This window comes from Panthera leo, chromosome F2, assembly GCF_018350215.1.
Source record: "Panthera leo isolate Ple1 chromosome F2, P.leo_Ple1_pat1.1, whole genome shotgun sequence".
NCBI lineage: Eukaryota > Metazoa > Chordata > Mammalia > Carnivora > Felidae > Panthera > Panthera leo.
The window spans coordinates 63,246,670-63,272,342 of record NC_056695.1 but is presented as its reverse complement, the minus strand read 5'-3'; the positions used below and the strand labels follow the sequence as shown (position 1 = coordinate 63,272,342).

Below are 25,673 nucleotides of genomic sequence, written 5' to 3'. Positions count from 1 at the left end.
AGTTGTCCGAGAGCTGCAGGGATGGCTATCATCTCTGAGCATTTGCTGTCTGCATTTGGCAGACCTTCCTCAGAGGTTGTGGATTTGTGTTTCAAATTTCTTGAACTTCTTCAAGGTTGAAGTTTACAATATTTGTTTCTTGTCTTATTTCTTTTGGCTGATTATCAAGGAGAGAATTTAGAGAAGCTACCTTACTACCAAAGTCTTAACGAAGTCCTTAAAAAGACATTTGTGATCAAAGTATCAATCATCCTTACGTTGAAATCCTTGCAAACAGTTGGAAAGCTACTTAACTTTCCCATCCTCCTCTCCTAACTCATCTCTTCTGTCTCCAATCTTTTACTGTAAATAAATGAAATTTCTTCATATCAGATATGCTGCTGGCACCCCAACTTTGTCAGCTGGAGTTAGTAACTCACTTCCAAAGGACAGAGTATGGAAAGGGGAAAATAGTCACTTGACGGTTAAGAAAGCTGACCTGGGCACCTAGATGGCCCAGTCATTTAAGGATCCGACTTTTGATTTGATTTCGGCTCAGGTTATGATCTCACAGTTCAAGCGCTTATCGGGCTCCTTGCTAACAGTGGGAAGCCTGCCTGAGATTCTCTCCTCTGTCTGTCCCTCCCCTGCTTGTATGTGTGCATGTGCTCTCGTGCTCTTTCCTCACTCTGTAATAAAATAAATAAACTTAAAAAAAAAAAGCTGACAGACGCTACCTTAACCAAGTGGCCATGGTAAGCATCACTAGTGGTAAGTCATGTTAATAATATGCCCTCTTTCAGATGATGTGAGGAGGGTAGTGCTGTGGGTATAAAACCCCACAGTGCCATCTACCCAGTCTCATGAGAAAAACATGAGACAAACCCAGCTGAGGGTCGCTAGAAAATATCTGACCATTACTCGTCAAAACTATTAAATTTATGAAAAACAAATGACTTAGAGACTATCGCACCAGAGGAGACAAAGGAGATATGACAACAGTGCAGTGAGTTTTCCTGGCTTAGATCCTGCATCAGAACAGAACATGAGTGAAAAAAACGTGAAATCCAAGAACATTCTGGAGTTTCGTTCACGTACCTATGTTGGTTTTTCAGTTTTGACAGATGAACCGTGGTGATGTATGATGTTAATGGGAAATGGGGTGGGGGGGAAGGATATGTGGGAATACTTGCTAAGAAGGAAAATGTACTAATAGAATCCTTCTAAGCTATGCATATACTTTGATCATTTCCAGAACCTAAATTTTTTTTTTTTAATTTCTCAATGTTTGTTTATTTTTGAAGGAGAGAGACCGAGCATAAGCGAGGGGGTTGGGGCAGAGAGAGGGAGACACAGAATCCGAAGCAGGCTCCAGGCTCTGAGCTGTCAGCACAGAGCCCAATGCAGGGCTCGAACTCACGGACTGGACCGCGAGATCATGCCCTGAGCCAGACGCTTAACTGACTGAGCCACCCAGGCACCCCTATAAGTGACATTAAAAGAAAAAAAAGTTCATTTGCTTTTTTTGAGTGGGGTGGGGCAGAGAGAGAGGGAGACACAGAGTCCAAAGCAGGCTCCAGGCTCTGAGATGTCAGCCGTTACTTACTTTTTGAAGAGATAAGAGATAAAGAGATAAAAATTCACTTTCTTCACCTCAGGATTTTAGAAGATAATGTATGCACTTGGAGGAATATTTGGAGAGAGTTCAATGACAAAGATCCAAAGGGTGAAAACTGTAAAGCTTAGGAGCAGAAATATAAAAGGGGTTCTTCTCAAGACGAGAACAGCCCATGGGGCTTGCCTTAAAAAAGAAAAAACTTTTAACTCTCTAATTAGATGCTGTTAAAAAAAAAAAGTCAGGATTTTATGATTGGATATAATTGAGAAACTGCATATTCCCTCTTAGAGTTTTTTTGTGACTGTCAGATGCCTCTCTCTCATAAGCTCCAAGTTCTGTTGTAAAGAAACCTGTTTAACATGGTATTTTCCCAAACTTACTTGACCGTGGAACTTTGTCCTGTCACATCTGTGAAAATCTAAGCCACACCTGCTGTAATTTTGGAAAATTCTATTCTGTGTGAGTGATTTTTACTGTTAACCCTGGTATTTATACTATTTGGACTGTCTTATCACCAAAATAGAGATTTCTCAACCAATTATTCCAGAGAATTTACTGTCACTTAATGATCAGGACTTACTTAAAAATATCCTTACTATTTAATAAAACAAAACATAATTACTGAGAACGTCCTCTGTTCATCATGTTGGAGTATTGTGACTTTTAAAATTTCTTGGTAAACTGATTCTGTAAAAAATTTTTTTAACTCTAATTGTCTACATGACTTAAACATAGTAATGAAATGTTGGTACACCCAGCACTGTTTTTTGGGTTTTTTCCTAAAACAAACTTACTTCTCTTGGGTTAGCCCAGTAATCTCTAAACATTTTTGGATGTTCACCCCATTAGTTAAAAACAAAACAAAAAACCTGTATATATCTAATCGTTGGTATATAAAATATATATTAATATATAACATAGTTTGGGCTTGAGTGGTGTTTTTTAGATTCTACTGATTTAAATACTTTTTATTGGTGTATTTAATACCATGCACATTTAAAGTAATTATATGGCTTATATAGTTGGAATAATACCTACTATTCTCATTATAAAAGTATACAAGAAAGGATAGGATACAGATGAAATAAATTATTTGTCAATATCGTGACATTTGTGATAACATCATACTATTTAATATCTTAAAGGCCAATATAAACTTTGTTCAAAGTTCGTTAGTAACAAGCATTTGTCAATTTGTATTTCAAATTGATAATTTTTTTCTTCTCTTGATCTGATTAGAAGATAATAAATACTTCTATGTATTAGGCAATATTCTAAGTACTTTTTATGCATTAACTAGCTTAATCTTAACAACCACTATATGGGATAGGCAGTATGATTATTATGAAGAAATTGAGGCATGGAAAAGTTAAGACAAAGGTCACACAGCTTGTAAGTGGCAGCATTTGGATTCAAACCTAAGAATTTGGCCCTACTTGTTACCTCTTATGTATAGTAGCCACTAACCACATGTGGCTATTTAAATTTAATTTATGTTTAAAAATTAAACATTTAGCTCCTCAGTTTCACTAGCTGTATTTCGAGTTTAATAACCATATTTGGGGAGTGGCTATCATATTGGACAGCCCCTAGAACATTTTCATCACAGTAGATTCTTTCAGACAGCATTGACTTGGGTAGCTGCTCATCATGTTTCTATCTTGCCATGTGGCTTCGGGAGAGCTCCTGCTATGAAACAAGCATTGGCTTAGCTCTTTTTCAGTTGTTTGCATGTGCTTGCGTGATTCATATTGTCTTCAGTGTTTTTTGTAGAGATTTTTGAAAGACCACTGTCTATTTTGTAGTGTTTGGTTTAGTTAAAACCGGGTAATATAACCCATAACCCGACACACTAACTACGGGATGTCAAAATAGAGGGATGAGTGAGGACACCACTGTCCCCAATCCCTTGATGCTGTGAAATATCTCAGTATAGTCTGACACAGGATTCAGGAGACAATCTGCATGTCAATTTGTGGGCAGATAGAGAAATATAACTAGAGGTTCTAACAGTCATCTTCCATCTACTTGGAAGGTCCCTATTCTAGATCTCTGACCTTACTTTTGAGCTGTTTATCCCTCTTCGTCAGAGCCTTGCTCTTTTATCATTGTTCCTCTGTCTTCCTCTTTGCAAAGAAATAAGCAAAACTTAGGCTGGAGACCAGCAAGACTATTGCTCAGCAGGGGAACTAAAATCTTACTTAACGGGACGCAGATGTTTACTATGTGGAATACAGGGCCAGAAGGAGATAGTACATGAAAAGATGAAAGTGAGTTTTCAAAGTTGCTTTCTTTGATTCTGTTAAGAAAAACCTTGGTTGCTTCTTTGACAAAAACCCTTTCCTAATGTTTTTTGCAAACACATTTTCTGCTTTTAGTGCCACATTTTCTGTTTGATTTACTATTTCACAAGAACTTTTTTCCTCAGTGCAATCATAAAAAATAATTGACATTTTAACTGAATTTATTTTATACTGCAATAGAACTTGATATTTCTTTGTCAACAGGTGTGTGAGACAACAAAATAGGGATAGGTGTAATTTCACTTGCAAATCTTGCAAATACTTTTCAAAGGTTGTATACACAGTATTTTAAAGTGAAAGGTGGCAGGAAATTAGTAGACTCCATTACATCTCAAGACTACACTGTTCTTCTCAATAGGAGCACAGTGGGGTATTTTGTGTAGGACTGTCCCACATGGCACTGGACATTTAACACTCAGGTCCCAGCCCACAAACCAGGCCCAGTCATTGGAACAATCAGATTCCTGGCCTATCTTCAGTGCCCCCCTGGGAGTGGGTACTACTCGGGTTGAGAACTCTTGGGCTAACAGTTTCACTCCAGACTCTCATTACTGCCTCAGCTTACAAGAGAGAAGATTATTAAAATTCTCCAATTACAATTAGACAGCAATTCCCATTCAGGGCACCTGGGTGGCTCAGTCAGTTAAGCGGCCGGCTCTTGGTTTCGGCTCAGGTCACGATCTATGGTTCGTGAGATTGAGCCCTGCGTTGGACTCCCCGCTGACAGCATGGAGCCTGCTTGGGATTCTCTCTCTCCCCCTCTGTCTGCCTCTCCCCACACCTCTCTTTCTCAAAATAAATCAACTTAAAAAAATTCCCATTCAAAACAAAACACAGCCTTATTGTTTCTAATCACAGCTCCTATTCTTTAAGCATCTGTCATGAGCCTGGCACTGCTACATGCTGTATGTGCATTTTCTTGTTCCGTTCTCCTTGTAGTATGTGAAGTGAGGGTCATTATCCTTGTTTTACAGATGAAGAAGCTATTAAGTACGTAGCATACGATTAAAATTCATCATCTAATATTTTGTCGGTATGTTCTACATGCTAGGCACTGAGATAAATTTCATGAACAAGATACACACAATTGTTGCCCTCAGTGAGCTTGCATTTAGTTTATGCAGCCAAGTAAGGGGAAGCATCAAGATTTTAACCCAGATCTATCGTTTCTGGAACTGCCTCCTAATTTCTACCTCTACCTCTATCTTTTTTTTTTTTTTAACATTTATTTATTATTTTTGAGAGACAGAAAGACACAGTCTGAGCAGGGGAGGGGCAGAGAGAGAGGGAGACACAGAATCTGAGGCAGGCTCCGGGCTCCAAGCTGTCAGCACAGAGCCTGACGCAGGGCTTGAACTCACAAACTGTGAGATCATGACCTGAGCCCAAGTTGGATGTTTAACCAACTGAGCCACCTAGGCATCCCCCAGATTATCTCCTTGAAGAAGAATTTAGTCAGCCAAGCTAATCCTAATCAATGAACTGTAAACATAGGTAGCAGATACTCAGCACTATGCAGTTATGGTCTATCCTCCTAGGGATTCTGGACTCCATGTAGACAGCCGTCTGTTGAGCAGTGCAGGGCACAGCCTGCGTGGCTGTAGATGAGCAAAAGCCCAGTGGTCCCTGCCTGGAATACTTTCCCCTGTTCTACAGGATTCTTTCCTGCCTAAGGAAGTTGTACCTTGCATTGAGACTCCACTAAAAAACCTTCTCTGATACTTGGATTTTTCTGGTTCTAATCAACCAACCTCTGTCCCTCTCTCCTTCCCTCCCTTCTTGTCTTTCACTGATGCATACAGTAGTTTTGAATGCCCATTATTTTTTCATGTTCTAGGGCTATGGTAATACAGTCAATGAGACAGCCCTTGTCCTCAAAGACCACACCACAGAGCTACTTCTGTCTTTCCTTTCTCACTGTGTAACTCCTATCGTGCCCACATAGTTTATTGAGTTCAGTTGTGTCTTCCAGTGCTTTTACTATAATGGTATTTGTAGGAACATTGATTAGGGAAACACTGATGTGTGTTCACTTAAGTGACATTCTTTTTTTATTTAAAAAAAAAATTTTTTTTAATGTTTATTTTTGAGACAGAGAGAGACAGAGCATGAACGGGGGAGGGTCAGAGAGAGAGGGAGACACAGAATCTGAAACAAGCTCCAGGCTCTGAGCTGTCAGCACAGAGCCCAATGCGGGGCTCAAACTCACGGACCGCGAGATCATGACCTGAGCCGAAGTCGGCCGCCTAACCGACTGAGCCACCCAGGCGCCCTTAAGTGACATTCTTAATTTGATTGGTGTTGTAAGTTTGCATGCCAGAGTGTAGATTGGTGTGCAGAGTTTTGTACAGAGGAGAATTGCATACAGTATATTATTTCATTCCTACTCATAAACACGGAGAAGCCACCGCTGGAGGACTTTTCTTTTCAGCAGGGATATCTAGTGGCTGATAGCAGATATTCTGTGTAACATGCACATGTTAGACATTAGGAATATAGTAAAAAAAAAAAAAAAAAAAAAAAGAGGAAAGGACTCAGCAAATTGGGTGGGTCGAAAAGTTTGAAAATTTTATTATTTCTCAAGATAAACTTTTACCCCAAAAACATGTTACTTGGGTGTGTGAAGTCCTTCCCGTTTGATTATGACTCACTGAGGGTGGAGGTCATGTCATTATCCTGTTTATGATGCTTATCGTCCCTTAACTATCTAATGCCACTGCGAGTCACTGTTGGGACTAAACATGGGCTCAGTTTTTATTGACTTGAGTATGAAAGCAGAAGGTGTTTTTATCAGCCAGAGAGTAAATAATACTGTGGAGAGATCATGGCTCTGGAAAACAGAAAACCTGGGTTTTATGTCCCAACTTCTTGAGTGTCTCATGTTGTGGCCTCGAATAAATCACCCAACCTCACTGGGGCCAGTTTCCTTGAAAAACGAGAGGACTGAATAAGACTTTCTCAGAGTTTCTTGCCTGCTGCCACACTTCTGTGATTATTCTGTTACCACTGTACAGTAAATACCTAGAGCAGGTCACATGAGTGTAAGAAAATTTAGGTTATAAAGTCCTTATTTCAGTTTTTTGTTTTTTGTTTTTTTTTAATTTTTTTAATGTTTATTTATCTTTGAGACAGAGGGAGACAGAGCATGAATGGGGGAGGGTCAGAGAGAGGGAGACACAGAATCTGAAACAGGCTCCAGGCTCTGAGCTGTCAGCACAGAGCCCGACGCGGGGCTCGAACTCACGGACCGTAAGATCGTGACCTGAGCCGAAGTCGGCCGCTTAACCGACTGAGCCACCCAGGTGCCCCCTTATTTCAGTTTTTAAACATGGATAGCCTTTATTGGTTTTATTTGAATTTTCTAGAGAGAACTTGTATCTCAGCCTCCGACGATCTGCATATGCTCAGCCTAGGCATAAGACATCATCAGTGGTTACATATGTGAGCATGAAAGTTCTCAGTTGACGGTAAACAATTTTCTCTTTTCTCATCTCTTTGGACAGACCCAACTTTCCCCCAAGACCCAAACATCATCACAGTGATTTCTTCAGCCGCTGTGATTGGCTTTTAGAACTTGTACAGACTCCACAATCATCAAGCTCACACCAGGTCAGTAGGTGTCACTGGATGTATGTGAGGCCCCTGCCTTCAAGGTACGTAGGTTCTAGTAATAGAGTTCGAATGAATACATAATTAGCAGTAATTGGTACTTGAACCTAGAGTCTAACTATTGAGGTACTTTAAGGCAGGCCATGAAGGAAGGGCATGGGGGAAGCCTTGCCAAATTCTCTGCTCCAATTACAGATAAACACGATAAAAATTTCCAGTAAAGATTTTTAACTTCATGTGTCCTGAAACTCCTGGGCCCTGTCTGTAATCCTACACTGGAGAGCCCTCTTGTCCTTACAATCCAGCATCCAGAACGTCCATCCAGAACTGAGAAAACAATGCCAGGACTGACTCTGTGGCCTGTTAGTCTGTGCATATCAAATAAGAAAATTTAGGATGAGGCAGTGAGACTTTAATAAAACTCATTCGATTTAAGGTACTGCCTTTTACTTTGGGAATTAGTACGTCCATCCTAGTAGCTTGGTGTTTAAAATGTCCTTTTATGAAATGGTGATGGCCGTGGTAAGTGGTTTGTTGTCGGTGGTTGATTGTTGCTTTGATTGTCAGTTTCATGTTCCTACTTGGCAAGGTCAAAGTTGATGGTGCTTGAATTCCTCAAGAATAACAAGCCATCGGTGCTTTGTGGACATAGTTTGTGTCTTTACGGGGACTTATCTTCTGCTCTTTCACCCTATGGGAAGAAGTCAAGTCAGCAATACTCTGCTCATTTTATGGTTAAGCAAACAGATTTGGAACCATGTGTTCTATATTTTCTATTAATGCAACACAGGCTTGTCCTGGCATTGATTAAAAATCTGCTCTCCAGACACCTCTGTACACAGTAATTATATGTGTGGGGTTATTACATATGAGGTCACCAGACCTCATGTGTTCCTTACACCTTGCAAATATGGAACCAAGTCCTTTCATGCAGTAGGGGAGGCGTCATCTTCAATATTGTGGTTTTAATTAGCAGTGGTAAGTTTTTTAAACTGAAAAATAGAGATGTCTATTTTCCTGGCTAAAGCTTCTAACATCTTTTGAGTATCTTGCTTTGAGGGGACACTTCACACATCAGGTTTTGATTCTCATGCTGTTGTTTTCCATTCTGAGGGGAGCCAACTATTATCCTAAAAGGTCAGTATTTGGCTTCCACGCTTAATCAAACAATCAGGCCTCATGGCTATTTTTCTATTAAATACAAGGGGTTTTTGTTAAATGCAGATGCCTTTCTGCTGCATGTTAGGTAGTTGCCTGGTGATCCAGGAGACTTAACGCAAGAACTGGCCACTTCACTTCCTTTTCCACTAACTAATGCAGGGGCTCCAGCGGAAGCATACCTTAGCATATCTATGGAGGAAAAAACTGAATCATAAGTGGAGCACAAAAAGTAGGAATTCAGGAATTCAGGAATTCAGGAGGAAAAGAACTCTTTAAATGCCTCTACCCGGTTGCCCTAATGACTTTTTTTTTTTAATTGAAGTGTAATTACCGTGCAGTGTTATATGAGTTTCAGGTGTACAATATAACAGTTCAACAATTCTATACATTTCTCAGTGCTCGTCACAATAAGTGCACCCTTGATCCCCTTTATCTGTTACTACATACGCTTTGGAGTCCACAAGCCTGCCTTTAAATCTTGTCTCTCTTGTATAGAAACTATGATTCAAGGTAAACTGTGTAACCTCCTCATTTGCAAAGAAAACAGCTAACCTGTTGTTCCTGGATGAGGACCCCAGACTGTGTGTTAAATTCACAGCACGAATTCTCTCAACTGTCCCACCCCTAAAGTAGTGTGGTGGACACTGCTTTGAGGTGCTTATAGAGCCCCAATTTTGTGTGGGTAAAAGTGTGTCTCCTACATATTTGCTCCTCAAGCCTCATTGTAGCTCAAGTGGCCACATAGATAGAGTTCTCTGGCCGTAGAGACATGGGCAGAGAGCTGCTGGGGTTCTGACTTAGTTTTGCTGATCAAAGAGGACCCTTGTGGCTGGTTCCCTCTTCTGTTCTCTTTCTGCCCCAGATCCTGACATGATGTTGGAACAGCAGCTAGCTGTGCTCCTGAAGAAAAGGCTGAAAGAATCACAGAGAGCAACCCTCACATTGTTGAAATGCTAAACCAACCTCTGCAGTTCCCATTTTTCAGACTGTCAGTTATGTAGAAGAATAAACCCCTATTTGGTTAAGATACTCCTGTACTTGCAGTTACATACGTTCCTATCTGCTATGGGGAGTATCATTATTATCTTCAGTCTCCAGATGAGGAAACTGAAGCCCAGAGATGTTAAATAATGTCTGATTTGCACAGCTAGTCATTGATGGAACTGGAATTCAGACCCCACAGGGCTGACTTACAGCCTGAGCTCTTAACTACTTCTGGTTTTTGGAGGAATGAAATGAAATTACTTACATAAAGCATTTTAGCTTAACATGGTGCCTGGCTTGTATTACGTGCTCATTAAAATCTTAAGACCTTTCCCACAATCACAGCTATTGCTTAACAACGTGACTCCTGGGTTTTGATTCTCATGAAGCTATTTTCCATTCTAAGAGGAGTCAACTTTTATCCTAAAAGGTTGGTATTTAGTTTCCATACTTAATTGAATAATCCAGCTGCATGGCTGTAATAGGTGCTCAGAGAGTTTGTTGAATAAGTGAATGAATAATTCCTTTAGAGAAATTTTCTTAAGTACCACTCTTAGGAGGTTGCTATATGCCTGTTTGGTAATGAAACAAAAATTTTTTTTAATATAAGCATAGTACAAAGTTTGAACAAAGTTCTGCAACGAGTCTGCCTTGGTTCAGATCTAGCCTCCACCACTGATTGATAAGCTGTGTAACATTAGGCAATTAATTTAACCTCTCTGTGCTTTATCTATAAGATAGGGACAATAATATTCCAAATTGCCTCATAGTAATATTGTTAGCATTAATTGAAGTAATACATTTAAAACAGTTTTTAAAAGGCCTGGCATATGTACTCAACAAATGTTAGCTTTTACAACAGTAACTATTAATTATTTTTTTTAATTCACGTGTACCCTGTTAAAAGTGGCTCCAGTTAATGAAGCCACATTGAAAACAAGATCCTCGTGGCATAAATGCTGCAATTCAAATGTGGGTTCATGGTGACTTCTCCACATTCAAATATAGTAGGATCAGAATAAAAATGGTGAGGGGGAAGAGTCTCAGCTTGGCAGTCAGTACCTGCATTCTTGATTTCCTTTGTAAAATATAAATTCACTTTATTCTTGGTGTGTGCCTTTTAAAATTAAAAAGTAAAAACACTGCATACTTTTAGTGACAAATTACAAAATGTGGTTCCCACTTGGTTCCCTTTGCCCGGTTCTGTTTTCAGATTTGCATGTAAGTTAGTTTGTTTGAGAGGAGTCAAATCAACTTGATCAGGAAAAAATAGCATCTCTATCTTACTAGCAACAATCATTGCAACTTAAAAATGAAACAGCAACGATGACAACAAAAACTAGCAATTATAATGTTAGCTTATGGAATTCTCTTTTTCTAATATTTTTTTTTAATGTTTATTTGTTTTTGAGACAGAGACAGAGACAGAGTGCAAGTTAGAGAGGGGCAGAGAGAGAGAGAGGGAGACACAGAATCCGAAGCAGGCTCTAGGCTCTGAGCTGTCAGCACAGAGCCCAATGTAGGGGTCTAACTTGCAAGTGGTAAGATCATGACCTGAGAGGGAAGTCGGATACTTAACTAACTGAGCCACCCAGGCGCCCGTGGAATTCTTTCTTTTTTTTAAAGGGGCTAAAGCTTCGGGAAAGATGTGAAGAGATCTGCAGACCTCTTCTCTAGTGGAACAACCGTAACTGGTGAAAGTGATAAAAACAAAAACACGACTATTTAAAGTCTCTGGAAATTGCCCTAAGAGTGTACAGTAAATGGAGAAATATTTATTCTGCCAAATCTACTACCTACGTAAGACCGGTGAGAGTCAGTGGTGCTTGGATCATCGCCCTTTCCCTCCCTGTCTCTCCTTGCTCACTGTGCATGATAGAAGCGCCACTCCATGCAGGTGTGGCCGGGAAGACCGAGCTGCCATTCCCCCTGTTCCCAGTCAAGGGATACGGTATTCTACCAGGAGCAGCAGGCCAACGACATTTCTAACCACCTACAACTTCATATGCAAAGGCTGAGTTCTTGGTGAGTGCATCCATGAGGTTAGGTACTCCTCTCTTCCAAGAAGTCCCCACTCATAGGGTGGAGGCTTCTCTGAGCATGGTAGTCTCAGCATCATGGGTTGCTGACCATCGTGACTCATAGGGTGAAGATTCCATGCCAGGAGAGACCAGAGGCTACGCCCTCTCCCCAGGTCTCTGTTCATAAAGCATAGGTGTCATTCCAAGAGAAGCAGGCCCCTGTCACTGTCCAGCAGCTAGATCAGTGGCTCAGAGATCTTGCCCAGCGGGCTGTGATGCAGCCAGAAAGAACAGAGAGCTCTGAAGCTCGCCCCCAAAGGAACTGACTTTATTTGAAACAGAAAGTTCAAATCTAAGGACACTCTCTAAAACAATGGAGATTTGGTAGGAAGAAATTAAGAGGGGCTGGTAGTTCTGAGCTTCAAGCTAAACCATAAGCCAGCTAACTTACTAGAGAGAATCAGGAAAAGACATAGCTTCTAAAAGTTCCCTGATGTCAGAAAAAGGCTTCAAAGACTGGCCCCAAACTACCCCTGCCTGCACTTAATCAGATCAACCTGAGGAGCAATTTATGTCCCAGGACAATGTCAAAAAGAAAAGAATAATCACAAGCAATTAACAGAGTTTAACAGTTGAGTGTGATACCAAAAAGACAGACACCTAAACAGGTCAGGGAAAGAAAAGGTCTCTTTGACCTTGACAGTGCTAAAACCACTGTCATTCCAGACTGACTATGTGTGTATGCCAAGGCTTCACACTGCTGGAGGCAGGAAAAAGGAATTAGATTTCACTAAAATAGTATACCCAAATCACTAAACAAATAAATAAGTGTGCATGCTCACACAAAGGCCCAGAAAGGGAGTAGAAAAATCAGCACTGAGAGTTACTGCTCTGTATTACCTAAAATGTCCTATTTAAAAGAGAGAGAGAGAGAGAGAGAGAGAGAGATGGAAAGAAACAGGAAAGTGTGACTCAACAGAAACTATGAGGGGGGGTAGATGTCAAATTTAGTGGACAAAGACTTCAAAGTGGCACTTATAAATATGTTTTAAGAACTAAAGAAACCATACTTAAGGAAGTAAACCTCATGGCTAACAAAGCTATGATGACAATATCACAGCAAACAAAAGAATATCAATAAAGAGAAATTATTTTGCAAAATAGCCAACTGGAAACTCTGGAGTTGATAAGATAACTGAAATGAAAAATTCATGAGAGGAACCAACAGATTTGGAAGAATCAGTGAAGTAGAAGTTAGATTGATAGAAACTGCAAATTAAAGGGCAGAAAACAGAAAGAAAGAAAGAAAGAAAGAAAGAAAGAAAGAAAGAAAGAAAGAAAGAAAGAAAAAGGAAGAAAGAAAGAAAGAAAGAAAGAAAGAAAGAAAGAAAGAAAGAAAGAAAGAAAGAAAAAAAAGAAAGGAACAGAACCTCACAGAACAGAAATGTAGAGTACTATCCTATCAACATACACATGATGGGAGTACTGGAAGGAGAAAAGAGAGGCAGAAAAGAGCAGAAAGTAATGTCCAAAAAAAGAAGGACTGAAAACACCCCAAATTTGATGAAAACCAATCTACGCATCTCAGAAACTCAATGGATTGCATGCCAGATAAACACAAAGAGATCCAATAAGAGACACATCACAATTAAAATATTGAAATACAAAGGCAAAGAGAACATTTTGAAAGCAGCAGGAGAAAAAGGGCTCTTCATAGATAAATGAATCCTGCTAAGACCAAAATCTCACTTCTCAGAAACAGTGGAGGAGAGAAGGCCGTGAAACAACATATTTGGAGTGTTGAAGGGAAAAAAAACTGTCAACCGAGTATCTTATGTCCCGCAAAGCTATCTTTCACAAATGAAGGCCAAATACAGGCAGTTCCAGATAAAAACTGAGAGAATTTGTTGCTAACAGATCCACCTTACTAAAAACAATAAAGGAAATTCTTTAGGCTGAAGGCACAGGACTGCAGATGATAATATGAACCTTTGAGAAAAAACAGCAGGCACTGGGAATGGTAATCACGTAATTATAAAAGACAGTGTAAATGTATATTTCTCTTCCTTTCTTCTCCCTGATTTAAAAATCAATTAGTATAGGGATGCCTGTGTGGCTCAGTCAGTTGAGCATCTGACTTCAGCTCAGGTCATGATTTCACCGCTCGGCTCGTGAGTTCGAGCCCCGTGCTCAGAGCCTGAAGCTTGCTTCAGATTCTGTGTCTCCCGCTCTCTCTCTGCCCCTCTCCCACTCGTGCTGTCTCTCTCAAAAATAAATAAATAACATTTTTTTAAAAATAAAAAAATAAATAAGAATCAATGGTATAAAACAGTCTGTATATAATTATACTGTTGGGCCTAAACATAAGGCAGTGTGATATATCTGATGTAACAACACAATGGAAGTGGGTGGGAACAAAGCTGTATCCAGGTAAGGAAATGGTAAAAGGAGAGTTGAGGAGTAGGAGGGGGGGATAATGGATAGTAGGGATTTGAGGAAATCCTAAGTAGTCCCCTACAGTATTTGCAAACGCTCACACTTGCAGGGCTTTAGATGGCATGTTTTCCTCTTTGTAAACTGGAAAAATTCATTGTTGATTTAATATCTACTTGTGTCCCAAAAGGCACACTTATTTTTTGACGCTGAAATGCAGCCAGTTGGAATAATTGGTTGCTTGGGCTCTGTGATTGCATCAGACCTTGCTTTTCACCTCAAGGAAAGAAACTACTGGAAATTTACTGGCCACAAACCATTTTTATGCAAAAATGAACCCAAATTTTAAAATATCATTGAATGTATTATGAATTTGACAATTATAAATCAACTTTGTCTGTCAAAGTATATTCCTATGATTGGGTCTTTGTTGAGATTTATTTAAAATTAAAGGCATTAGTCTGCTATTTTGGGATGGTTTTGCTTAGAAACCTTTTAGCAATTACAGTTTTGAGAACTTTTTTCTCACTGAGTCAGCTGAACAGCAATCGTGATATGATTTATTACTTCAGTTTTGTAGTTTCCACTTCCGAGGTGACTTGATTTATTTGATTGATACATTTCTGAAGGAAACAGAAAAGTAATTTAGACCCTCTACCACAGGGTCGTGATATGCTGTGGGTACGTGTTTGCAGCATTAGGTTTAATATAAGCACTACTTTATACTCTGTAGCGAGGTAAGTTCTGGGGTTTTGAAGATATGAAGGTAAGTAAGATAGGATAGTCCCTTGTCAGCAGGGAAATTGTCATCTCAAGGGACAGTTTGTGGTGGAAACAAGTAATTTCAATGCAGTGTGGTACCATGTTAGAAGGAAGCCCAGATGCTCTGTGACAAAGAGGTGGGCATCAAGCAGGCAGGGCTGAGCAGGGAGAATTCTAAAGGAAAGCTCAGTCACGGGGGATTTTCAAAGGAGGCTACCAAGTCTTTGAAAATGTGTATTGGAGGCAGAAACATACATACTTTCTCTCTTTTTCACATCATGAATTAATCATTAAATAAATAGTAAATAATGTTTTAGAATAATTTTTAAAGAAATGACATCAACGATACATGTTTTAGTCAGGGATTTCAAATGAAAGGGATAGATACCCGACAAAACCCAACTTAAGCGAAAGAGGGAACTGAGATGTTAGGCTTCAGGCCTACTTGGATCAAAGAACTCAAACGATGCCATCTGCCCTGTGGATCTGCTGGCTTTTGTGTGTTGGCCTCATTGCCTCCTGTTGCAGATAAGAACTTATTATGTGTAGCTGAGGTGAAATGGATGTCAGTAGTCCCAGATTCACTAATTCCCAGTTTAGTAATCCCCAGGCAAAAAAACTTTTCTCTTCTACCATTTATATATAAATCTTAAAGACAGTTCTGTCTCGCCATGCGTGCTCATCCCAGACCTTGCTTGGGTCATGTGCTCATTTCTGGATCAGTCAATGGGTTGAGAAGAAACTATGATGACTCATCCAGCCCGAGTCACATTCCCACATCTGGTAGAGGAAGTACTGTGTAGACCGTATCTCCAGGACCACAAGAAATGGCGTAGGGTGAGGAGGAATTTCTTAATAAAAAAGGAATTCCATTACCAGAAAAAGAGGACAGGCTCAAATGATGGCTACCTATAGCAGATACTGCTAATGGTCCCTCAATGTCTATATTTGTCTTTCTCTTTAACCCCAAATCTCCTAGCTATGTATGTGTCCACCTAGAATAAAGGTATATTTCTTAGACTCACTTGCAACGAGGTGTGGCCATTTGATGCAATCTGGCAAATGATTGTATGTAGGATTGTTGTGTAACAGTTTCTGGAAATATTCCTTTAAAAATAGCTGTTATATACCTTCTGCTTCATTTTCCTAGTTTTTTCCTTCCTTTCTTTTGGAATTAAAATATAGTGGCTGGCTCTCTACCTGCCACATTGGACCAAAAAGAAAGGGCCATGCCATAGAGTCTCTGGGGACTTTGTAAAGCAGAGCTTCCATTCCTTCCCTAGTTCCAAACTTTTATGTGAAAGAGAAATAAATGTCTGCCTTGCTTGAAGCACCATGTTTAATACAAACACATCACAATCCACGTCAGGGCAATTCAGTACTTTTCCCTCATAACTGTGCTTCCTCAAACCTTAATTATGATCTTAATTCTATACAGATACTGTGATGCAGTTATTCACTCAATCAACAAATATTTATTGAGACCTAAACTATGTGTTGGTTCCCGGCACTGGGGATACAACAGGGAACCAAACTCTTTGGTAGTCTAAGTTGACATTTTAGTTGGGAAAGGAGAAATAAAAGAATAGGTATATAATTTATAAATAGTAATGCTTGCTAGGAAAACATGAAGAAGAAGCATGGTTAAAGAGATAGAAGGGATATGGGAGTCTAATATTATTTTACATAGGATGGTAGAGAGGAACTTCTTTCTGATAAAATAATATTTGAACAGTGACCCAAATGAATGGAAGGTGTGGTGGTTAATTTTATGTGTCAACTTGATTGGGCCACTGGGATGCCCAGATGCTTGGTTAAGCATTGTATCAGGGTGTGTCTGTGAGGGTGTTTCTGGATGAGAGTAAGATTTTAATTAAGAGACTGAATAAAGCAGATTGCCCTCGCTAATGTGGGTGGGCCTCATCTAATCTATCGAAGACCTCAATAGAATAAAAGGCCCCATAGGAAAGAATTCTTGCTCTCTACCTGGCTGTCTTCTAGCTGGGGCATCAGTTTTCTCTTGCCTCCAGTCTCACTCAGACTGGAACGTACACCATCAGCTCTCCCAGGTCTCCAGCTTGCTGATGGCAGATCTTGAACTTGGAATTCACATGAGCCAATTCCTTAGAGTAAATCTCTTTTTGGCACAGGAAGGAACAGTGGGAAATCCAATGAGTTTAGAGCAGTGGTTCTCAAACATTTTGGTCTCAGGACCCCTTTGCATTCTTAAAATTATTGAGGATCCCTGAGAAGTTTGGTTACATGGATTCTATCCATACGTGGCATACTAGAAGTTAAAACAGAAAATTTAAAAATATTTATTCATTCATTTAAAATTACAATAATAAACATATCACATGCTAATGTAAATAATATTTTAGGAAAAATAACGATTTCCCAAAACAAAAAATAAATTAATGAGAAGGGTAACATTGTTTTGCATTTTTGCTCATCTCTTCAGTGTCTGACTTGCTAGAGGACAGCTGTATTCTCATAGCTGCTTCTGTATCCAATCTGTTGTAGTATCTTGCTTTGATTTTAGTGTATGAAGAAAATCTGTCCTCACGCAGATACATGGTTGGAAAATGGAAGTATTTTAGTAACCTTTAGGATATTTGCAGTTATTCTCCTTGATGCTGTAATTGACCCTTGAACAGCATGAGTTTGAACTGCATCGGTTCACTTATACATGGATGTTTTTTCCCACTAAACAGCACAGCACTGTAAATGTATTTTCTTCTCCTTGTAGTTTTCTCTTTTTAAAAAATATTTATGTTTGCTTATTTGTTTGTTTGTTTGTTTGTTTATTTATTTATTTATTTATTTATTTAATGTCTACACCCAACATTGGGCTCAGACTCAATACCTTGAGATCAAGAGTCGCATACTCGTCAGATTGAGCCAGCCAGGTGCTTTTTTAAAGTTTATTGGTTTTTTGTTTTTTTTTTTTTTAGTAATTCCTTATATTTTTAAATAACATTTTCTTTTCTCTAGCTGACTTTATTGTAAGAATACAGCGTATAATATGTATAATATAAAAAATATGTGTTAATTGACTTTATTGGTAAGACTTTTAGTCGGGGCACCTGGGTGGCTCAGTCGGTTGGGTGTCCGACTTCAGCTCAGGTCATGATCTCACAGCTTGCGAGTTCGAGTCCTGTGTCGGGCTCTGTGCTGACAGCTCAGAGCCTTGAGCCTTCTTCGGATTCTGTGTGTGTGTGTGTGTCCCTCTCTCTACCCTTCTCCGCTCATGCTCTGTCTCTCTCTGTCTCAAAAATAAATAAACATTTAAAAAATTAAAAAAAAAAAAGACTTTTGGACAACAGTAGGCTAGTTAAGTTTTGGGGGAGTCCAAAGTTACACACAGGGGTCAGTGCCCCTAATCCTGCATTGTTCAGAGGTTAACTGTACATCAAAACTCAACAAGCGGTAGTCTTTTAGAGGGTACTTACAATGTGGAATCTGAAACTATATCAGGAAAGTATTTGCTCTGTGTACCCCTGTGACAAAATAGGCATGAAAATAACACAGTCATTTTAGAATAAAAGTAATTTTGACCTTCAGCCCCCTGGAAGGGTATCAGGAGCCACACTTTGAGAACCATTGCTCTAGAGCAGAGGAAGTGAGGAAAGAGGGGTGAAGATGCCATTGGGGAGTACGTGTAGGAACCTGTTGCTCGGGATGAGCACTTGGAAATCTATTCTCCATCAAAGGTGAAGTCCTTGTGGAGTTTTGAGTGGTGAAGTGAGCTGGTGTAACATTTAAAAGATTCATTCTCTGTGTACATGGAGAATAGACTGTGGGGGGCCCAGAGTGAACAGAGAGGCTGCTTAGGGCACACTAGTCCAGGTGAGAGAGGATGGCATCTTGAACCACAGAAGACAAGATGGGGGTGGTGTGCCTCACCACATAAACATTTGTGGAACAATGTAAATGGGCACCTGTCTTTGCTTGAGGTCATTTTGCCACTCTATTAAGTGTGATTAAATGAATGTATACTACAGCCTCTATTTTTCTTTGTGATGCTTCTGATTCTCTACAAAAGCTCTTGATGTCTCAGGGAATCAAAGTAAGAGCATAAAAGAATCTTGGAGAGCATCTGCATCGATAATTTTTAAATGATTCTCTAAGGAGCCATAGGACCTCTATGAAAGTGGTATGTCAGTCATTCTGGGAATTAAAGGAAACCAGCAACGTAGTGCTTCAGGCTCATCTCTGCTCCAGCCTGAGCAATTCCACTTTTATCTGTTGTAATAATGGAGTCTTTAAAAGCTTTTCTTCAAGGAATGCGTTCTGTGGCTAACTAGCAATTTATGAATACGTCTAGACACTCTTTGCTGAGTCAAGGTGCAGCCTCAGAGTCCTCAAGACAGTATCCCACTCCTATTCTAATAACAGCTCAAAACTGGCACTTCCGATGAATAATATTTGCCATTCCTTGGGGTGCCTGGATGGCTCAGTCGGTCGAGCATCTGACTTTTGATGTCGGCTCAGGTCATCATTCACGGTTTGTGGGATTGAGCTGCGTTGGGCTCTGCACTGACGGTGTAGAGCCTGCTTGGGTTCTTTTGCTCTCTGCCTCTCCCCCACTTGTTCTCTCTCTCTCTCAAAATAAATACATAAACATTGACAAAAATATTTTTTCCCTTCCTCATGTAAGCCCAAACCCCATATCTCATCATATAGCCATCAGTTAATTTCAGTGCTCCTCACACTGACTTTACTAGTTTCTACATTACACCCCACCTGCTTTCATGGCCATATTCGATCAGCCATGTAGAGATCATAGAATGGTCAAGCTAAGGAAATTTTTATAGAATGTTTAGGGTTTGAAAACTCACATGCCCTTCAGAAGACAAGTGGGCAGCAGGCTAAGAGTAGGACCTAAAGCAGGAGATGGGCTCTGGATAAACAGAAGTGTGGATGATCTGAAAATTCTGGCAAACCACGACAAAACAAAGAAACAAATAACACCCTGCAATGCCTCATGGACTCTGTTTGGGCTCTCTAAAATTTCGAATTGGTTTAATTTGCCCATTTTTCATATAAGGCTCATAGAAGAGCCATGACTTGGAGTCTGTAGAGGTTGGGGATTTAGAGCTTGAATTTTAGAGTCAGATTCACCTCAATTGCACTGTGGGACCACCGTTTGCTAGATGCATGATCTTGGAAATAACAACTTCTGTAAGCCTCCATTTCCTCCACAGGAAGCTCTTGGCCCAGGGCCTGGCACATCAAGTGCTCAATAAATTGTAGCTTCTTGTGTTGCTGTCAGACAGGGTCACACATAGCTAACTTGGCGCAAAGCTGGAAGGTTCCCCATTGTCCTGAGATTAGATGTTGAGGAAGTCTGCCACCGGACTTCTGGTCACTGTGGTGCACCTGCGCGGACACTGCTTCTAAGACGTCAAAAAGAAGAGGATTAGAAAAAGAGGGGACCTCAACAAGGGGATGGATGAATCAAGGGATAGTTTGGGCAGGACACGAGCTTCCCTTGAGCCTGATGTTGTTTTTCAGGAGCAGCTGTTTTGCCTTAAGCATGGAGTCCCCTTAGGGAATGTTTTTAAAGGAAACTGATCGCTTCCTCAGGTTTCCCGACTCTGCCACGTGGTTCGGGAAAGGCCAGTGGCAGTCAGAGTTTGTGCACAGACCACTCTGCCTCCTGGGAGCACCAATTTACCGAGAATGAGCATGGACTGCTTGCTGAATGGCTGTCAGGAGGAACAATTTTCTGACGGTTCAAATCTAGAACAGATTTGAACTAATGCCCTGGAATTAAAAAGCCAGCCTGTCTCTGGCTGAATAGAGAACGGTGTTTGCAAATGAAGTTTTAAGCTTGTTGCTTAGATGGGTTTTATGTTGCAGTATTCCCTTCTCTAGTGTGTTAAACACTTTATGAATGTCTGTTAGCTGTTTGGGCACAGTATGGTTTTGATTAAATTATATTCAAAATTCTGGGGGAAATGTGCCTAACATATCCACATAGTGTGCGTTTTCAGTACTGAAAAGGACATGCTTTTATAGAGTATCCAGTCCATTAATTCAGGACATTGGTGCTCGCAAATGAATCATTTCTAATTAAAGAATTTTCAGGGCACCCGGTGTCTCACTTAAGTGTCTGACTCCTGATTTCGCCTCGAGTCATGATCTCACAGTTTGTGAGATAGAGCCCGGCGTGGGGCTCTGCGCTGACAGTGAGGAACCTACTTAGGATTCTCTTCTCTCTCTCTCTCTCTCTCTCTCTCTCTCTCTTTTTCTCTGCCCCCTCCCCCGCTCATGCACCTGTGCTCTCTTTCTCTCTCAAAATAAATAAACTTAAAAAAAAAAAAGAATGTTCAATGTGCTAAGGAGGGAGGCAGCATGGTATGATAGTAAGAGCGGGGGCTTTTGAAGTCAGAAAAGCAAATTCTAGCTGTCTGCTTTCCAGGTGTGAGGCTTCATCCAGTCACTTCAGTCTCTCTGAACTTCTCATTCTTCATCTGTTAAATGGGCATAATAACATCTCCCACGCAGCGCAGGGCAGTTCGGAAATGTAAACTGTACAATGGGTGTTGAGTACTTAGCCCAGTCTCTGGGACTTCATTCGTGGGTGCTCCGAACAGCAGAATCACCACCCCCTACTCCCTTAGTGGCCTTGATTAGCAAAAATAATGAGTCACATTGGGACAGCCTGCATCAGAATGCCTGGGTTAGGTGTCTTCAGTTCAGGAGGAGCAGTCTTCAGTCATTTTCTCACCCAGCGGCAGGTACTGGGAGGCGAGTGCCACAGAGAATTGAGGACATCATCTTTTGCACTTGCCAGGGCTTTCTAATGATCAGTGATATTTTGCATTGGAAAAGTGCAAAATAAAACACAACTGCAAAAGAAATCAATAACTGGCGATTCCCAACCAATCAGGTTTGATTCACAACTCTGGTGGGTAGCATGTGGGACAGGAGCCAGCTTCAGTGTGGGCGTAAGTCTCCTGAGTCACTTAGAGAATTAAGAAAGAGAAATTTGGGGTTTGGGGATAGATAGGTGGAAATGCCAAAGAGCCGGGCACAGTGGCTCCCTGCCCGGTAGGATCACCAGCCCTGGGCTCACCTGACAGACCCAGACGTGGGCTTTTTGTGTTCATCTGTTCTAGCTGGCACTGCACCTGTAGTGATTTGTGAGCAGGTACCTCCCTAACTACTCAGCGCTAAACTGTCCCCTTCCTTCACCTGCTGAAATGCTCTTAATTGCCTTGGGTGTCCACCTTTACGTTTTTGTTTGTTTGTTTGTTTGTTTATTTACTTATTTTGAGAGACAGAGAGCAAGCAGGGGAGGGGCAGAGAGAGAGGAGAGAGATAATTCCAAGCAGGCTCTGTGCTGTCAGCACAGAACCTGATGTGGGTCTCGAACCCACAAACCACGAGATCATGACCTAAGCCAAGATCAAGAGTCAGATGCTCAACCCAGATGACCCACCCAGACACCACCCCCTTTCCTTTATATGAAGGGTTTTTTTTTTTAATTTTTTTTTTTAACGTTTATTGGTTTTTGAGACAGAGACAGAGCATGACCAGGGGTGGGTCAGAGAGAGAGAGGGAGACACAGGATATGAAACAGGCTCCAGGTTCTGAGCTGTCAGCACAGAGCCCGATGCAGGGCTCGAACCCATGAACTGTGAGATCATGACCTGAGCCAAAGTCGGACGCTCAACCGACTGAGCCACCCAGGCGCCCCTTTTTGTTGTTTTTTTAAGCCAACCATTCTATTCCCTCTCTCTCTCTCTCTCTCTCTCTCTCTCTCTCTCTCAATCTCACTCTCTCTCTCTCATTAAAATAGGAAACATTTCTGGGAGAGGAGTTTTCCAGTTATCACCTCCTTTGCTGTGTTAGGTTGCTGGTTTCCAGAGAGAAAGCTAGCTGAGGGTGAGGATGACGACGTGGTGCCTGACAGACTATCCTGGAAAGTCTTTCAGAAAGTACGGTCTGAGCATATGCTCATAGTCCCACCTGGCCTGCTTACTAAAAATTCAGATTTCTTTGCCCCACCAAATCAGTCTCCAGGGGGGCAAGATCTGGGAATCTGCATTTAACACTGAGGGTAATTTGACCACAGTTTTGTTTGAGAGCCCCTGCCCTCGTGGAGAGGGGGGTGAACCATGCTTGGTTTTAAGCAGCCAGATATCTGATAGCTTTGCTTACTTGATAGTTCCTGAAGACGAAATTCATCTACTGGGCCTCACCGTTTTTGCTAGAGCACGTCCTGCTAAGTCTGCACCATGTGGGGGGTGTGTGTGCTGACTGGATGAGGTGGAAAGGTGGGAGCCCCGGGGGAAGATGCCCTTTCTTTTCGCCTCCACAGCCACTCCTTATTCTCTACTAACAAAGGCACTACTCCCAGGTAGAAATACACATGTCCTTTGATCCCAGTTGTGTTCAGCAGATCACCACTGTGAGCACATCTGAATTGTTTTGCTTGGAGTTTCAAGGAGGAGAGAAAAGGTGTTTGGCAGCTTCTTACGAGATCCTCAGGACAAGTCAAAAAGATCTCCAGGGAGCTTTAACACAATCTGCTGTAACTCAGAAACTCACTCAATCCCTTTCCTGGTGTGTGTATTCTGTAAGTTCTGTGGCAACCTTTTGCTTTGCTTTGTTTTGTTTTCTTTTATTTTGTTTTGTTTTGGCAGGGCTGAAGGAAAACTATAATGGGGGTTATTTTCCATATTTTTACCATAAATTTTGACCCATCAGGAAAGAAAAAGAGCAGTAAATTGAATGTTCTGCTCTTAAGAAGGACACATGCCAGAGAGGAAGGAAACTCACAAGGCTCTTAATGACATCATTTACAAGAGGAAGTCCTTAGAAACCTCTAGGGTTGCCAGTTAGACTTGACTGGTTGATGTCTGAAGGAAATTAATTGATTCCTGTTTTTGTATCAAGTGGAAAGGGCATTAGACATAATGAATAATGGCTTTCACCTTCATGCCTGTCCTCCAATCTTGCAAATAGAAACAAACAGAAACAAACACCCTGAAGTATTTTCTCAGAGAACTAGTTTAACGAAGTAAAGGGGCAACTCTAGGGGCCTTCATTTCTGGTTGGAAAGGAAGGATTTTTTGTATCTTTGAAAAAAAAAAAATTTAGGGAACTAGTAATATATGAATGTTGAGGTTTGACTTGTATAGCTGCGTATGAAGAATTTACATGACAACTTTACATATCATGAGCTTTCTTATAATTTTTACCTCTACTTTTCGTGTTCATCACATCAAGATCATATCAAAGGCTCTGCATTTAATTTCATAACCATTGTAATGTCACAAGTGTTTACTTTATCCCAAGCTTAACAACACTTTAGACATCTCATATTGTTAAGAGATCAAGAGGGGCGCCTGGGTGGCTCAGTTGGTTGAGTGTCTGACTTCAGCTCAGGTCATGATCTCACACTCTGTGAGTTCGAGTCCTGTGTTGAGCTCTGTGCTGACAGATCAGAGCCCGGAGCCTGCTTCGGATTCTGTGTCTCCCCCTCTCTGCCCCTCCCCTGCTCATGTTCTGCCTCTCTCTGTCTCAAAAATAAATAAAAACATTAAAAAAAAATTTTTTTTTTTAAAAAAGAGATCAAGAGGTATGTAGGTACTCTACTTAGTAGGTACTCTAATTTTTATTTTATAGAGAGAAACCTGAGACTTGGAGATGTCCAAAGTCAACAACAACAAACAACAACAAGTAGTTGAAAATTTGTGATATGAACCCAGACCATCTGATTCCAAAGCCTGTGGAGTTAACACACTCCTAAAGTTGTAGCTTTCCACAGTACTTGCTATACACTCACACACATATGCACGTAGAGAAGGATGATTATTAGGGACAAAATATTTCTTTATTTCATTTTATAGGGACCAGGTTCAAGAGAGACAGGAATTAGAGGAAAGAAGCAAAAAACCCAGAAATATGTTGGCCCTTGGAAAAAATAAGTCAGAATTGTCAGCCTCCTGATTAATGACTATTTCAAATCATTTTGGCTTTGCATTATAGTTTTGTTCTTTCATTAGCTCTATAAGTTCTTATGGGCAAGTGGCAACGTCCTTGACTCTGGGTTTTCTCACCTGTAAAAGACAGAGTTGGGTCCAATAACCATTAAATTCCTTCACTTCTAACATTCTATGAGTATATACAGTATCTACTTCAGGAAGCTCGAGTCTCTGAGCTGATGTGAAAATACAAGCAATGCATGGTGCAGAATGGAAGTTCAAGTGAATGATTGAAGTATCTCTTCAGGTGGTGTTGGAGCCATTGCTAAATCAATGGTAAAAACTATAAGGGTGGCTCAGTTGGTTAAGCGTCCAACTCTTGCTTTCGTCCCAGGTCATGATCTCACGGTTCGTGAGACCGAGCCCTGTGTTGGGCTCTGTGCTGACAGCGCAGAGCCTGCTTGGGATTCTGTCTCTTCCTCTCTCTTTGCCCCTCCCCCGCTCATGCTCACTCTCTCTCTCTCTTTCTCTCAAAAATAAATAATCTTTAAAAAAAAAAGTAAGGCAGAGAGAGAACATAATCCTGGTGTTATCAAAGATTTCCCAAAGGGGATAAACATAAGCTGGGATTTTTAAAAGTTGAGATGATTGGACTTAGAAAAATGTATAAGATGAATACATGATCTCTGTAACAAGTCAAATACCCTGGAAGTCTTGAAGCTGAAGGCCAGATAGGAGAAGTAGGGAGGAAGATGGGAGCCCTTGCCCTAGTATAGTTCGGTTTTTTTATTCTGCTGTGTTCCCACTAACACTTCACATACATTGCGGCTCACTTCGTATCACGTCAGTGCCTTTCACTAAT

The 25,673-nt window shown here is 40.7% G+C and overlaps 1 protein-coding gene across 1 annotated transcript in view; it reads left to right on the top strand.

Moving 5' to 3' along the window:
- Positions 1–25,673, top strand: part of TAF2 (TATA-box binding protein associated factor 2) — a 155,331-nt gene that overhangs the window by 99,686 nt on the left and 29,972 nt on the right. The window contains exon 27 of the mRNA XM_042923296.1: positions 7,404–7,509. Within this exon, the coding sequence (XP_042779230.1) occupies positions 7,404–7,471 (68 nt within the window). The 3' untranslated portion in view covers positions 7,472–7,509. The remainder of the gene's footprint in view (positions 1–7,403; positions 7,510–25,673) is intronic.